This window comes from Manis pentadactyla, chromosome 5 (genome assembly GCF_030020395.1).
Source record: "Manis pentadactyla isolate mManPen7 chromosome 5, mManPen7.hap1, whole genome shotgun sequence".
Taxonomy (NCBI): Eukaryota; Metazoa; Chordata; class Mammalia; order Pholidota; family Manidae; genus Manis; species Manis pentadactyla.
The window spans coordinates 91,733,029-91,750,736 of NC_080023.1; the positions used below are offsets into that span (position 1 = coordinate 91,733,029).

Here is a 17,708-nt window from a genome sequence, read left to right on the forward strand (position 1 = left end):
GTGCATGTATGCTTGTGTATAATTTCCTTATACAAATGTTATGGAAAAAAAAGTACAAAATAAAAAGTAACCATATAATTTGGGGGAATTACTTTAAAATAAAGTACATAAAACAACGTATCTTGGAGGTTAAGAGCTCAAGCTTTGGAGTCAAACAGATGCAGATTGAAATTCTAGTTCTGATCACCTGTGTGCTCTTTGGCAGTTTAATTAGCCTCTTTGAGTCTCAGTTTCTTCATCTGTAAAATGGGGAAAATAATGCTTACTGTTAGACTAAAATGAAACACTGTTCATGAAGCAATTTGTGAAATACCTGATCTACCTTACCAATGGTAGTGATTATTAATTACACACTTGATATTTTTAATATTTTAATCTTGGTAAACATAAAATAAAACTTCTTTGATACTTGTCCTGAGAAAAGCAAAGCTTTTTGAGTTCCTAAAATCAAAAGGCCATGTGGTAAGCAATATGAGAGCTGGAGGCTTGAAAATATTTGGAGAACATGCATATTTAATATAGTTTACCTCAGTGTTGAAGAGCTATTACCACACAAAGCAAAACAGAAACACTTCACCATAGTGTTAACCACATTGCTTTAATGACAAACCAAGACTAAACTTTAGGCTGTAAAATTGCCTCATAACACCTAGCATATAGTAGGTGCTCAATCAATTCTTGCTGACTAGAAACACCAAAAATAAAAGAATGCAGTAAAACTCTCCATATTCAAAACAGCAACATATAAAGAATTATACAAGAACCAGATTCAATGTTGTTGCAGAAGAACCGTGTTTATTACAGTGTCAAACTCTGCTACGCTGGGGAAAGGAATGATACCTATAAACAGATTTATAGCTTCAGACTTTACACCTTTTATTTTTCACTGAAGATTAAAAAAAAACCAAGCAACAAAGGGGGTAGATATAAACAATTTAAAATATCAAAACCAGCCCCACTTATTGCAAAACTAATTTTTGCAGTTATTTTCTGTGGTGAGAGTGTAACTATAATAAGTTCTTTTGTGATATCACTTTGAGCCCCACTTTGAGCCCTGAACAAGGGACTATATGTGCCCAGGATCAGTCTTAAATCATAAGCAGCTGCCATAAGGAAACAATTAGTGGGGTCTACCACTAAAAGAATATTTAGAAAAACCAAGCATTAAAAAGGACTCTCATAAGTAAGACTGACTGATGTAGCTCAATGGAAGTAAGGGCTTATAAAACAGCAGGAATAGGGGAAGCTCACTCTGCCTTTCTTTTCTAACACAATACAAATTAAATACAGCCAAACTACTGCCCCTGCCAATCAAAACCAAGGGTCCCATCTTTCTAGCATTGTTCTTTGCATCTAAACGTTTTGGGAGATTGCTAAAACATTTTTGTTTAACTTTGAATTTTTTTTTTTCTTTGCTTACTTTTAAGAGGTCAAGTAAAATGAGCTCCATGGTGAAAGACTTGGAATCCCAAACATTCCTTTTGTCGAAAGAAAGTATCAGCTTGCTCTCTCATGTCCACAGTAGCCCTGTGATTTTACAGTTAATGGCAGAAGCTATTCCACAATACTCCTACTGTCCTCAATGTAATTCAAATGTATTCAGAGGTACATCCATTTTAAACCTTTGGTTTAATTTGCAATCCTCTATTTCAGCATGTTTCCTAATATACTGTCCCAATATAATTTTGCCCAGGCTCCTTAAGAATGCCTGGTTTGTAGGTCAAGTGTGATTTTTTGTTTCATTTGTACAGTTGCCTCTTGAACAACACAGGGCTTGAGGCACCAACCTAGTGAGCAGTCAAAAATACATGTATAACTTTTGACTCCTCAAAAACTCAACCACTAATAGCCTACTGCTGACTGGAAGCCTTACCAATAAACAGACAATTAACATATATTCTGTATGTTATACATATTATATGCTGTATTCTTACAATAAAGTAAGCTAGAGGAAAGAAAATGTTTCTTCAAATTGTCACAAGTCTCCAAAACTTTTTCAATATATTTACTGAGAATGATCCACATGTAAGTGTACCTGCACAGTTCAAACCCATGTTGTTCGAGAGCCAACTGCAGAGTGTTCTAGAGCAATGCAAGTTTTGTGAAGGGCAACTGAGCACAACACAGTGATAAGGGCAGGATGTGCCTTTAAAAATGCACAAGGAACTAAAACATGCAGAAGGAATAAAAAAAAGATCACTGTCAGAAGAGGCTGAGAGAGCCTGAATGTCAGGGTTTGTCTATTATTCTCATGTTCCAATGTAAATTAGAAACCTAATCTCTCCCACTCTCAGTTGATAGCTAAAAACATCAAAAGCTTTTAATGTAAGCTTCTATAACTACCATGCTCTCCATCTCCCGATTTTAACTTCACTCTCCTCTCTCTGTGGAGTGAAGGTAATATTGTGCCTATTCACCTCTTGCCACCTCCCCACCTTGCCCTGCTATTTATTGCTGCTCTCACTTGTCTCTTCAACCATTGTGGTTCCCTGGGATTCTTCCCTTGGGTCTCCAAGCATGTTCATTTGCCCTCTCCCAAAGTCAAGGAGAAGAAAAGTTTCCTTAGCTCTCTATTCCCTCATTTAGGTCCTATCAATTTACTGTATCACCAAACTTCCCTAAATAATAGACTGGTCATACAAAGAAAGAGAAAGGAGGAAGCAGAGTAGAAGTCATGCTTTTACAGCCTGGTTTTGGGAATAATAAAGTAACATGAGTTGAAATACATATTGGTCTTGGGGGCATTTCTTTCTGTTAGGAAGAAGAAAGCTGAGCTATGGAAAGGGAAACTGCTGAGTCACTCTCCTGGGCCCTGAAAAGGAGAGACCCTGGCTAAACTAGAACTAAATAAACTGGAGCTCTGGGGACGAAGGGTTGACAAAGTCCGAAAATGTCTTGATTGCCCAAATTTGTGTCTAAACCTTTGGTCTTTTCATTTTACTCCATCATCTATCAAATACAGCCTCAAGACTTTAATTATCACCTGACTTAGGTCCTAAACTCTTTTCCAGGCTGCCATCCTGCATTCCTAACTGCTCACTAGATATCTAAGCCATGATATGCCATCATCAGCTCAAACTCAATATTCTCAAACCAAACTTCTCAACTTCTATTTCAAGCCTGCATAACTTCTATTTTTGTTAAACACACTACTCGTCCTCCAAGCCTAGAAGCTCAGTGATATGTTTGATTCAGTAAATGCAATCTATTGCCCAGTCTATAGATTTCGTTCTCCACAAAAATCGCCTGAATCCATCTTTCCATGTTTATTGATAGCACCCTTGTTCCTGGAAAACAGAAATAATCTACAAGCCTTCCCAGTCTCCCCTTTAACTACTCTCCATCCTACATACTTTTGTCAAATCATTTCTAAAACACATTTCTGAACATACCATTCCTCAGCTCAAAAAAATGTTAAGGGCCCATTTGCAATCCACAATGAAAAGGTTGCTATAGGCAATGATCCTCCATGGATACAAAAACTGTTCGGTGAAAGGTTATGGGGAATCAGGTCAGTAACACCTGACCTGCTGATCAATCAAACATTATATGATGAATTAGGAAGTATTCTCCACCTTTATAAGAGATTATTCCTAAAAATTAAAGTAGAACCTAATCAAATCTCTAAATGGAATGCAGTTTATAAGAAAACCAGATAGACAAATGAGTTAAACAGCACCATGAAGAAGCCAGACCAATCCAGAATGTGGGGCATTCTACACATAGGCCAAATGTTCTGGAAAAAATTGTGACATGAAAAAATAAATAGGGAAGGAAGAGGCTATAGAGTAAAAGAAATTGAAGAGTTACAGCAATTAAATGCCAAGTGTGGGCTTTGCATCTTGATTCAAACAAACCATCTCTAAAGAGACATTTTTGAGACAATTGAGGAAATTTGATATGAACTGGGTATGATGATAAAGAACATATTGTTAATTTTATTGGGGTTAATAATGAAGTGAAGGTTATGTTTTAGAAAGGCCCTATCAGTTAGAGATTCATATTTTGGTATTTGCAGATGCAATGACATGATATCTAGGTTTTGCTTTTAAATACACCAGCAAAAAAAGCAAAAGAAAAAAAAAAGCAAAACAAAATAATATAGGGGAAGGGGATCATGAAACAATGATAATTCATTGAAGCCATTGATAACTCATGAAACTGGGTAGTGAGAAGTCCAAAAAGAAGTAGTTATATAATTTTAAAATGTATTTTAGACAACGCTGCAGATTCCTACAAAATAGTGTTAACATCTGCCTGTGTCCAAAGTCCTCCATAATCTGCTCCTAACTTTGTTTCTTCTTTACCTTCTGTCCCAGCCCTGACTGCTTCAGCATAAGGATCCTCTCCTCCAAGCAGCCTTGAATACCAGCTGTTCTTAGAATGCCCCTCATTCTTGTCACTTTCTGTATATTTGCTTATGTGATTCTGTCTACTGAGTAAACATCACCAATTACCATTTTGCTTGGAATAATTACAGCATACCTTCCTTGAAACTTCTTTACTGGCAACCTGAGCTATGAAGCTACATGGAAAAAATATAAACATAGCAGTATTTGAGTTTCTGAAAGAAAGGTTAGTCCTTGTAGTAGAAGTCTCATCTCCACGCCCTCCACCATGTCACTGTCTAACAGACAGCCCATCCGGTGACGTCTTTTCCCTAAGTTTTACCTGACCCCCTTTTTCTATGTTCTCTCCCTATTTTTGAACTCCCAAAGCACCTATGACTCTTTTACAAAACTCAGCTCACCCTGGTAAATAGAAGATTTATGCTTCATGCTAAACCATCAGGGCCCTTAAGAGCATGAAAAGAGGTGTATGGGGAAGTGTGACAAACCCTGACTTTGAAGGCTCTCATATGTACCAGCATATGACCTTTGGTAGATTGCCTAACTTCTTTGAACCTCAGTTTCCACATCTGTAAGATGGAACAAACAGTAATTTACTTTGCATGGGAGTTGCAGATAGGAATTAAAAGAACATATGTCTTCTGAAAATAGTGTTTCCCTTCTCCTCTTCTCTTCCTCATTCAAATGTGTAGCCTTGTATCTTATACATGGTAAGTATCCAATAAATATATTATCAGATGTCCTGCAACAGAGGCCTCTAACAAAACATCAGGGCCACAAGTAGTATTGCCTGAATAGCCTGTTGTCAATCAAACAGTCACAGATATTCATATGCCCAACATGCTTCCAATTAATGCTTATATGGGTATATTTGATCACAGTTAGATATTATGCCTTTTGGGATCACTAAACTTGTCATTTGATGACTTATGCCTCTAGAAGAGTTAAGATTGATAGTAAAAGAAATAAAACAATTTTGCACAGTCTCTTGAAGATGAGATGAACTCTATTTGATGAAATATTTTTCTCCTCATATCTCAGACATGGGCAGATATTTTTGGTTCCTGTCTCCCTTCTCCCTGTGACTCCAAACTTCTAGAAAACGTATTCTGTTTTCACTCTCCCTACATTTTCAATACTGAGTCACTCCTAAAACCATGGCAACATTGATGAGAAAACCACCACAGTATCAAAGTCGCTAAGTGACCCCGAAATCGCAAACCTAGGACAACAGTCCCCACTGCTGACCGTTCCTCTGTCGGCTCCTTGGGCAGCATCCTCTTCGGGGTCCTCTCCTTGCTCCTTCCAGGAGGAGACCTTCCTTTACCTCTTCCTCATAACTGACATGTCTCTGACCCATGCCTGCTTCTCTTCCCCTCTACACACTTCTCTGAGCATCCCACTAGTTTCCACAGTTACAGCTACTCTGTCTACTCCGTACCCCAGCTGTGGCTTCTCTCTGGGACTGTGCCTACTGCCCACTCCACATTTCTTCCAGGCAGGATGCACTGTCCTCGTCTCGGATCATGGTGACGCCACTAAGACTCTGGTCGGCTTTCTTCAGAGTAGACGGCACCTACTTCATTCAGGGTCCTAATGGCCCAAATTGAGACTCTATAAATTTAGATAAGGAGCCTTTCCCCTTTCCCCTCCTTCCCTTAGCCTGTTAAGAATTTTGATTAGGGTAGCAAAATTATCAAAAGAATAAACAAATATATATTTATTAAATTACACATACATATATAATATGCTTGAGAAAACTTATAAATGAAATTTTTAAAGTTTGGAACATTTCAAACGGAATTTTACTTCACTGAAGAACATTATTTCCAACTAAAACTCTGCCATCTTTAGTCAGGATTAGACACAGTTACAAAGGTGCACATAAATGTTTGTTTTAGATAGAGAATCCTATAACTATATCCAATGTTGAAAATCACTTTTCATGAATTTCTTAATTTTAAAATTGAACTATCTTTCCTAAACCTCTATATGCTTTGAGGCCATTATTTGATTGGATTTTTATCTGGTGGATCAAGTACCACTATAAAGGTAATATGTTTATGGCTCTGTCTCAGTGTGAGTGCTTATGTAAGAAGGTATTTATGTAGGTTTTTCATGTTCATAAATAAGCCTTTAATAATTACACTTATATGTGCATACACTGTTCTAAGTGCTTAAGTCACATCTTAAGACAAAGCAATCATCCTTATTTGACACTGAAAAACTAAATGGACAAAAGACAGCTTGCCCCAAGTCATGCAGTTCATAATACATGGGGGACCAAGATTTAAGCCCAGGCGTTTGCCCGTGGAACCCATCCCCTTAGCCCTGTTCAATGTATTCCATAAACTGCTTTAAAAAGAGGCTGCTGGAAGCTGATATTTTCGGTTGTTTCAGTCATCTCATCATCAAATGAATAGAAATTTAAATCTGAATTGTTAAGTGTACACATTTATTCAACAAAAACTCATGATGCATTTTTTAATATAGCAATACTATATAAAAAAACTGAGACACAAACAGTAAATTCAGTGAATGATAAAAAATCAATGCCAGATTAACTTAATTATTCATGAAAGGTTATGTGTTATGCACTTTTATTCAGACATAATTAAATGGAATACATTTGATAGATAACAAAGCATAAGGTTGGCAATTGAAGTTCTTCGATTATTTTCAGTGGGAAAGAATTCTAAGCTAAAATTAAACCTTGAGATGATGTTATACCAGTTTAATTCACAAGCAGTCATGCAAAGATAAAGAAATATGGGTTATAGTAAAACAAAAAAGCTGTTGCACAATGTGTACTTTTAAAAATAAAAGCTATTTGAAGTACAATGGCACCTTTCATATCCTATAAACCACTTATTTAAAAAGATACCAGAAAACCTAAAACATTAAGACTTTTATAATCATTCTCTTTCTCATATAACCACCACATAAAATATAGATAATAGGCAATGGTAATACTGTGTCAATTTAGCATGATTCATTCAGGACAGGATACATTACTAGTTTAATATGACAGTTGTTATATCTGAGCGAAATAAATACTCTCTGTACACACACGTACACACACACACATGCACACACGGATGCATGCTTTTAAAATTTCTTGAAGAATGTCTATGGCTTCCCCTGCCCCCAAGTCAGGCTATTTGGATCTGAAAAGGGCTGGGTTGGAGCACAAACATGAAATATGGGAGTTGCTAAAGTGTTAGGTTAGAAGGAGCTTAGTATATAATTAAAAACATATGAGCAGAAAAATATTGCACCAAGATATAGTATTTTATTTAGGGATAATTCCTTACAAGGCACACACACAACTTGATCTTTGAAAATTGTAGTAAAACGCTGTGAAATGGCAATGACAATGTCAGAACCATCAAAAAAAAAGGGGGCAAAAAGGTATTTGGGGAAAAAAGGCAAAGGGACATCTTCCACTTTTTTTCAAGTGCATCTGAAAAAATACAAATGGAAGCCACACGCCTCCATGTGCAGTTGTTTGATGGTATTTGCTTGTGGTTTTCTCTTACATTTTTTTCTCACTGAGTAATACAGAATTACAACATGCACACCGCTTTAGTCCTCCAAATTCCTAAGGGAATTATATCTCCTTTATGTTCACATGCGACTCCAAAGGGGTGTTATGAGGAGGGCTTTGAAATACAAAAATGTTTATGCAAAAGAAATGCCCTTAGTATGGAAGGGCTACCTTTCACTTAATACAGTGGTTCCCCCATTTCACTGTCTTCTATTTAATATACTCAGGGAGTTTATCTGGGGCAAACAAAAGGCCAATATGTACCAACAAAATGTACAAGATAGTATATGAGCTTTTTTTATTTTTAAAAACAACTAGTTTCTACAATTCCTATTAAATTGTTTATTGGTGGGACAATATTACTGTTTAAGCAATGTGGCATTATAGACAACCACCGGGAAAAAGTTCCTGTAACTGTCTTGATTGTTAAAAATCAAAGCCAAGGATTGAACCCTACAAATAAATTGTTACCAAATAAATTAATATGTCATAAGAATGGCCCTTGGTTAATGCTATCTTTTTATTTTCACCAAAGATTAAATATGAATATAAATAAACTACTATCATGAAAGGAAACAAAAGTAACCAAACTCTCCAAAATGTGTGGAAGTGAGTTATTGAAATTGATAATGTCCAGTAAAATCTCAAAGCTTAGAAACCGCTGAGACATGTTTTTAATGGCATTACAGATAAAACATGGTATTGCTGGGGCCTTTGCACTTATGAAAAGCTCAGAGTTTTTGCTCTTCTTCTTTTGCTTAAGCTCTTGAATATACCACTCATGACTCAATTAGCAGCTGTTGAACCTCCCCTGTGTACAAGAAACTAAGTTAGGTGTTGGGGAGGCCACTGATGATGAAAGCATAGCTCCCACTCTTGGAGATCGTAAAAGCTAGTCATAAAGGGAGAAAGGATGTTTATAAACAATATGATAAAACAGAAAGAGGAAAAGAGAGGGAGATAATTAATATTAACTGAGTGCTGGCCATGTACTAGGCATCATGTTAAAAGTTATACATATATTATTCTATTTTAATCCTCACACGATCTGTTGAGATAAAATGTTGTTATTTCTGCCTTACAGATGGGGAAAACGAGACTCAGAGAGACTGAAGAACTGCCCAAGATCACAGAGCTTTTAAGTGGAAGAGGTAGGATTTGACTTATGATCTGTCTGGCTTCACTGTCTATGCCCCTTTGCTGTAAGTGTAAAGTAATATAAAAACCTGTACATAAAAAGTGCACAAGGAGGAAATTACATTAAGCTATGGGAGAGAAGACGATTCTAAGAAAAGACAAATGAAGAAAAACATATTTGAAGAGAGAGAGGTAAATGGTTTTTTTGGGGGTTTGGATGAAGCATAGTGTCTAGAGAGAGCATTAGTGAAAAATCAGTGGCACAGAGGGCTAGAAAAACAGACCAAATTAAAGGATTTGAACGTCAGGAAAGGAACTAGAACTTATTGCACTCTAAATGGTAACCACATTGAAACTCAAAGTTTTGGGTTCAGAAGATCAACATAATCAGAACCATGACAGAAAAACTTTATCTGACAGACATATTCAGGATGATATTGGTTGATGCTACACTCTATCCTAACCCCTGATGTCTCCACTATAGAGACAGGAAAAAGGCATGTTTCCTTTCATGACTCACTGGCCAGGCAACAGGCATCTCTTACTCACTTTACTTACTTTACATACTTACTTACTTACTTACATACTTATTTTTTATTTTGGTATCATCAATCTACAATTACATGAGCAACATTATGTTTACTAGACTTCCCCCATCATCAAGTCCCCCCCCATATACCCCATTACAGTCACTGCCCATCAGTGTAGTAAGATGCTGTAAAATCACTACTTATCTTCTGTGTTGTACACCTCTCCCCATGACCCCCACCCCCGACATTATGTCTGCTAATTGTAATATCCCTTTTTCCCTCTTTCCCCTTCCTTCCCACCCATCCTCCCCAGTCCCTTTCCCTTTGGTAACTGTTAGTCCATTCTTGGGTTCTGTGAGTCTGCTACTGTTTTGCTCCTTCAATTTTTCTTTGTTCTTATACTCAACATATGAGTGAAATCATCTGGTACTTGTGTTTCTCTGCCTGGCTTATTTCACTGAGTATAACACCCTCTAGCTCCAACCATGTTGTTGCAAAGGGTAGGATTTGTTTTCTTCTTATGGCTGAATAATATTCCATTGTGTATATGTACATCTTCTTTATGGACACTTAGGCTGCTTCCATTTCTTGGCTATTGTGAATAGTGCTGCGATAAACATAGGGGTGCATGTATCTTTTTCAAACTGGGCTGCTGCATTCTTAGGGTAAATTCCTAGAAGTGGAATTCCTGGTTCAAATGGTATTTCTATTTTGCATTTTTTGAGGAACCTCCATACTGCTTTCCACAATGGTTGAACTAATTTACATTCCCACCAGCAGTGCAGGAGGGTTCTCCTTTCTCCACATCCTCACCAACATTTGTTGTTGTTTGTCTTTTGGATGGTGGCGATCCTTACTGATGTGAGGTGATATCTCATTGTGGTTTTAATTTGCATTTCTCTGATGATTAGCAATGTGGAGCATCTTTTCCTGTGTCTGTTGGCCATCTGAATTTCTTCTTTGGAGAACTGTCTGTTCAGATCCTCTGCCCATTTTTTAAGATTATTTGCTTTTTGTTTGTTCAGGTGCGTGAACTCTTTATATATTTTGGATGTCAATCCTTTATCGGATATGTCGTTCATGAATATATCCTCCCATACTGTAGGATGTCTTTTTGTTCTATTGATGGTGTGCTTTGCTAAACAGAAACTTTGCAGCTTGATATAGGTCCACTTGTTCATCTTTGCTTTTGTTTCCCTTGCCTGGGGAGATATGTTCATGAAGAAGTTACTCATGTTTATGTCCAAGAGATTTTGCCTATGCTTTTTTCTAGGAGTTTTATGGTTTCATGACTTACATTCAGGTCTTTGATCCATTTCTAATTTACTTTTGTATATGGGGTTAGACAGTGATCCAGTTTCATTCTCTTACATGTAGCTGTCCTGTTTTGCCAACACCAGCTGTTGAAGAGGCTGTCATTTCCCCATTGTATATCCATGGCTCCTTTATTGTTTATCAACTGACTGTATATGTTTGGGTTAATATCTGGTCTCTCTATTCTATTCCACTGATCTGTGGGTCTGTTCTTGTGCCAGTACCAAATTTTCTTGGTCACTGTGACTTTGTAGTAGAGCTTGAACTTGGGAAGCAAGTTCCCCCCTGCTTTATTCTTTCTTCACAGGATTGCTTTGGCTATTCGGGGTCTTTGATGGGTCCAGATGAATTTTTGAACTATTTGTTCTAGTTAATTGAAGAATGTTGTTGGTAATTTGATACAGGTTGCATTGATTCTATAGATTGCTTTGGGCAGGATGGCCATTTTGACAATATTAATTATTCCTAGCCAAGAACATGGGATGAGTTTCCATTTGTTAGTGTCCTCTTTAATTTCTCTTAAGAGTGTCTTGTAGTTTTCAAGGTATAGGTCTTTCATTTCCTTGGTTAGGTTTATTCCTAGGTATTTTATTCTTTTTGATGCAATTGTGAGTGGAATTGTTTTCCTGATTTCTCTTTCTGCTAGTTCATTGTTAGTATATAGGAAAGCAACAGATTTCTGTGTATTAATTTTGTATCCTTCAACTTTGCTGAATTCAGATATTAGATGTAGTAGTTTTGGAGTGGAGTCTTTAGGGTTTTTTATGTACAATATAATGTCATCTGCAAATAGTGACAGTTTGACTTCGTCTTTACCAATCTGGATGTCTTGTATTTCTTTGTTTTGTCTAATTGCTGTGGCTAGGACCTCCAGTACTATGTTGAAGAGAAGTGGGGAGAGTGGGCATCCCTGTCTTGTTCCTGATCGTAGGGGAAAGTTTTCAGCTTCTTGCTGTTAAGTATAATGTTCGCTGTGGGTTTGTCATATATGGCCTTTATTATGTTGAGGTACTTGCCCTCTATACCCATTTTGTTAAGAGTTTTTATCATGAATGGATGTTGAATTTTGTCAAATGCTTTTTCAGCATCTATGGAGATGATCATGTGGTTTTTGTCCTTCTTTTTTGTTGATGTGGTGGATGATGTTGATGGATTTTCGAATGTTGTACCATCCTTACATCCCTGAGGTGAATCCCACTTGATCATGGTGTATGATCCTCTTGATGTATTTTTGAATTCAGTTTGCTCATATATTATTGAGTATTTTTGCATCTAGGTTCATCAGGGATATTGGTCTGTAATTTTCTTTTTTTGGTGGGGTCTTTGCCTGGTTTTCGTATTAGACAGATGCTGGCTTCATAGAATAAGATTGGAAGTATTCCCTCTTCTTCCATGTCTTTGAAAACTTTAAGGACAGGCATGTCTTCTTAGTACACAGATGGCAATGGGGAAGTCAGGGGCTAAAGAAAAAAATGTGGGATCCTGTCATGAAGGCAGTGAGCCAGGGTATACAACTGTTCCACCAGCCATTAGCAAGGTTGCACACACATTAACATGATGACTCTAATACCTGGTAGTAGGGGGAGAACAAAAAGTACGACCTGGAATGAACAGAGTACTGTAGAAAAGGAACATAGGCATGGGGGGCCAGGAAAGGACTAGTTACCAGAACAAGGGTGCCTAGATCTGGACAGAAACCTAATTATTAGAACTAGAGTGTGGCATCGGAACCACACTTTGAGCACTGGCATTGACCCTGGGTCACCTGCACACTGAAAAAAGCCTTCCTTAAATGCCTCATATTTAAGGCCCTGACTGAACCTGGGGGTCACCGAGGTGTGCCAGGTGCAGGGTGTGACTTCCAGGTGGAGTTCAAGTCATCCTTGAAATGATGGGTCTACAAGAAATGAGCAAACTTTGACAGGTTACTTGACTATTAACATTAAAAAAACTATCAAAAGAGCAGAGGTGGAGTCAGTCTTATTTACTACAATTTCACAGCCTTCACTGCACCTTGAACATAGTAGGGGCTAAATAAAGCTTTGAATTATTAAATTATGAATTAATGAACAATTATCAGGGTGACTTTCATTTCAATAGATTAATTCTGCCCACATGCCCCACCACGCCAGCTAATTCTCATTACCTCTAGTTTGAAGTCAAATGTTCTCCTTTTTTCTAATATCCTTTCTTCCTTCTTCCTTCACTTACTCTGTGTTGCCACTTGTTATTTTTTTTTATCCAGCCATTTTTTAAGCCTCTGTGACATCATTTAATCATTTACTCTATCCCATCCCTTTTCCTCTCCAAGAAGTTTATTTCCTTTGATTCAGTGGGTCCACAGCCACTTCCTTTCTATTCATTTCCCTGCCTCTTTCCCATCTTAACCACAGCTGTGAGAATTGTCTTTTTTCTTTCTAGTACCCTTTCACCATCTAACTTCCCTTGTCAAGAACCATTTTCTCACCCATTTAGGTAAATGCAAAGACTCACCTCTCTTCCCTTAGGCCTATTTTGTATTCAATTTCACACTATTACTGCAACAGAGTTAACTACCAGTCTTGGCAAATTTTTTTATGTCTAAGCTAAATCCATCTAAGCTGTCTCCAACTTTAGGAGGGTGATCAGAAAAACTCCCTGAATAATAGACATTTGCCCCTTCTACCACTGGGTCTGCAAAATAAAACCTTATTAATTTGGAAGTTCTTACTACAGAATATGTGGTATTGAAGAAGCAGACCTGAGTTTCTCAAGTCACTAAGGAAGAGTTTTCTCTGTGTTAATACTGTGAATAAGATGATGTGGGAGTGTTCAACATATGCAAGAAAACCCTCACTGACATAAACATTTGCACATGAAAAACAAGTTGCCAATTATAATTCTGCCCAAATCTTTTATTAAACCTTAAAAGATGTGCAATATCCCAACTCAAACATTTACAACTCTTTTTTGGAAGTCAGTTGCTTGGAAATCTGATTGTATCTTCCCACAGGAATCATAATATAAATATAGTTTATTTTTCCAGCCCAATTCACAAATGCCTATCCCTAATGTACCTAAAAAAAATTCATATTGTACAACAGAAACACTATTGGTAATGCTGTCTTAATGGAAAATCCATTGCAAGTTGGGTTTTGGGATTTTAGAAGTCTCTCTCTCATACTACACAGTCAGAGGGAGTGTGGATTTTCAACAGAGTAGATAGACTAGGTAAGATTCGTCCCTGGGTGACACGGTTATGGCTCAGGGCGCAGGTAGGAAATCTGGGTTTGAGCATTAGTTAAGGGAACTTGTTTGGAGAAAGCTTGTCTAGGTAGCAACTTCTTCCTTTCTCTCCCTTGACTAATTGCAAAAGGAGATGGGAAGAGATGGGAAGGACAAAGTTTTGCAATGTTCACACCCTTTTTTGTCCCCACAGGTAACAGTATGTACTCTGTAGATACAGGGATGAGGGAGGAAAGGATTAGCAGGGAAGAAATGTAAGTAAATCAGTTATATTGAATCACATATATAAATAACAAAAAGTATGTTATGAAGAGTTTTAGCTCAGAAATCTTACAAAAACAGGAAAATTGAGGAAGTCAACATTTTAAGAAAAAAGTAGGTATCATTTTAAGTCACCAAAAAAACGAAGGAAAAATAGGAGGATGTGCCCCAAATTGTAAGTTCCTGTTATTATAAATACACTGTATGTGAATAAAATGGTTTTTAGTGAGCTGAATAATGGAACATGAAAATTGTATAAGAAATTTGATCAAATAAAAGAAACCTTTCAACTATTTAAGAACCCATAAAAATTTCCTAATTTAAGCCTTAAATGTACATTACTTGCTTATTCACTGTGTGTAAATTCTAGATCTGTCATAAACAGATTTAATGTAGAGTTTATATAAACTTACTCAAGGAAAAAATGGATTTATGGTGTTAATGTAAGATATAATTGCAGAAAATACTATAATTTTGCAGCACATATTGATAATTATAGATACTACATAGGTCATTCCTAAGTATTATATTTTTAGATAGATAAAATTTGTTGTTGGAGTTAATAGCCTATTTAAGATCCAATTTTTTTCAAAAGAAACTTCCCAAGAGCAGATTAGGGGCTGGAAAAGTAACAGATTGCAGCAGGTAGTAAGGAAATTGAAGAATATAGATGGAAAGAAGCCAGTATATGAAAATTCATCTGTAATTATAAAAATCTCAGAGCGAACTTAATAATCAGCAGGTACTAAATGAACAACTTCATTAAGAATTATTTAATTTAAAATCTAACAGTGGAAGTTTTTTTTGAAAAATACGATAGCGATGTAATGACAAGAGGTAGGTCAGACTTTTCCTTAGGAACATAGCAACAAAACTCTTTGCCTATTTTTGTGCCACAGAAAAGACAACATGAGGGTATTTGTTAGTTCACAGTTCCCATCAGACCTACTCTTCCTGAGTCCACTGCTCTCCCTTTGCTGTGACCTGAAGGCGGCATTTTGAACTTTGAAAAGATCATGTGATCTGAGAGTCTACTAAAGGCAAACTAGTAGACAAATGAAAAAAAACCAGAGCACCTCACCATTTGAAAATGCCAGTCCTATTATCCTTTAAAGTTGCAAAAATTTTCAAGCATGTACAATTAGATAGACCTTATTTTTCTGAAGAGCCATAGTAAATATAAGACTTGATATTCCTAAGTGCCATGGTACCCTTTCAAATCCTAGCAAGAGTGATCCATGATATTCCTGGTTCTGTCTATTCTTGGCTTCCTATGCTGGTTAATCATCTTCTGCTCATGAACTGTGTTTGTAAGACTCAAGATTTATTATGACCATGTTCTTCTTTTTGCAGTTATGTCCTTTAAATTCCATTAACTAATACGCTTTTAATGCTGTCTTACTATCCAAATTTCCAAGTCTCTATATCCATATCTGAATTTCTCACTGTTTTGTTTACAGGACACTTGCACTTGGATGTTGTGGCAGATGTAGGTGCCAAGCCGCGCCACTGCCTCCCTCTAAGACAGTGCTGCCATACAGGACCCCAGTCCCGGCGGTTGTCCACATTCCTCCAGCAGCTGCAGCCTGGGGCCAGAAGCGCCAGCGAGGTCACACCCAGGCCTGACACTCAACAATGAGGGAAAGGAAATTAGTGCATAAATTTCTGGTATCATCTACCACAGAAACTATTTGTACCCAAATCCTTATCTTCGGGACTGCTTTGGGGTAGAACGAGCAGTCTAACACAGAGGTCCTATTAAAACTTAAAATATGTTAAGGATTATAATCATCTCTCAAAACGAACATTCCAACTCCTTTCACCATCTATTATCTGACCTGTTACTCTTCTCTTGAGAGCTGAGTGCTACAGAGCATGAGGGTTTGAGAGACAGACTTGACTTCTGCTCCCACTTTTATGGTGTCACCTCATGAGAGCAATTTATCTCTTCTGATCCTGCATGTACTCTGCAGGGCTATTGTAAGCGTTAAGTAAGATAAAGCATGCAAGGCAGTTTTTACTTTGTCTTCGTTTTAATGTAGAAGTTTCAAATTTAGGAGATAAGCTACAACTTTCTTTCATGGGTTTTTTTCCCCTCCAATAATTACCTTCAGCCAGCTTAGAATATAAGAGTGAAAATCACAAATAATGAGAGTATTCTGATATGAACATGAATTAATTACACATCAAATGTTTCTCATGTGTAGTCTGAAAAAGATTGCTCTTCTTAAGTATGTGGAGTCTTTGGTTCTCTTTGTTAGACATTCTTATACACAGAGCTCATAAAAACTGAATAATATACTCATGGTCTGGTTTGAGAATTAACAAACAATAGATAATGACATCAAGTACAAAAGGATACCATGAAAATCATTTATTTATGAAACAACCTAGGACAGAAGTAGCATTTAAGAAAGAGATGTAAAGGGACCCAGTAAACAATTATGTTAATAGATATTATGGGGTTAAAAGTAAAACATTAATAATGGCATTTCCTTCTCTCTCGCTTCCCAAGGCTACAGTAAGTATTAATATTGAGTTTGTCATTTTTTATTAACTCTTCATTTTGACAACTCCTTTCTTTTGTTCTTTCAACTTTAGTACTCTTCCCTTTCCTAAAACATCCTCATTTTATTAAAAATGATTTAGAGCTGAAAAGATTTCCCATTGACTTCATTCATATTTAATTATAAGTCATGTCTTCAGCAGTTGGCTTATATTGAAAGTGTAGAACAAATTCAATATCTATATATAATGAATCAAAAGTAGCTGGTAGTATCACAGTCTAAATAATCAGAGTCTGTGTGGCTTTACAGCACTATTAGTACATGATTAATCAGTACCTAATGCAAACCCATTCATACCCGACATCTACTAAGTCATTTTATCTTACATGAAAGTCCTGTGGCACTGTTTCAGATCAGTTAAGAGTTTTGCTTTATATGATGGTACATTGTTAAATTTGCCATCTGGTCCAACAGCTGATGTGGCTCACTCAACCCTGGAGAGGCCCCAAAGCTTTACTCCTGGGAAATATTTGGTCTACTGTGTGGTGTCATGATTACTGCTTCCTAGCTTTTTAATATTCTTTAAAAGAACTGCAGAAAAACCTCCTCTCTGGGGAAATCCTAAATTGGAATTAATTTGTTAGAAAAGAGTTCACTTACCTGATGACCAGGCTGACCCTGAAATTGAAAAAAAGAAAAAAGAAAAACAATTACAGAACTGTTTTCCTAAATGAATGTTTTCATGACCAAAATCTGAACTACTTCTGAAAATCTTGTCAAAGTATTCCTGAGGGTAATAATACAAATTTAGACAATAGTATTCTATCGTAATATCTTC

General features: G+C 36.8%; 1 protein-coding gene across 1 annotated transcript in view; it reads right to left on the bottom strand.

The window, feature by feature from the left end:
• The window catches only part of COL25A1 (collagen type XXV alpha 1 chain), a 468,658-nt gene that overhangs the window by 162,526 nt on the left and 288,424 nt on the right, over positions 1-17,708 (bottom strand). Inside the window, exon 5 of the mRNA XM_036920918.2 lies at positions 17,531-17,548. Within this exon, the coding sequence (XP_036776813.1) occupies positions 17,531-17,548 (18 nt within the window). The remainder of the gene's footprint in view (positions 1-17,530; positions 17,549-17,708) is intronic.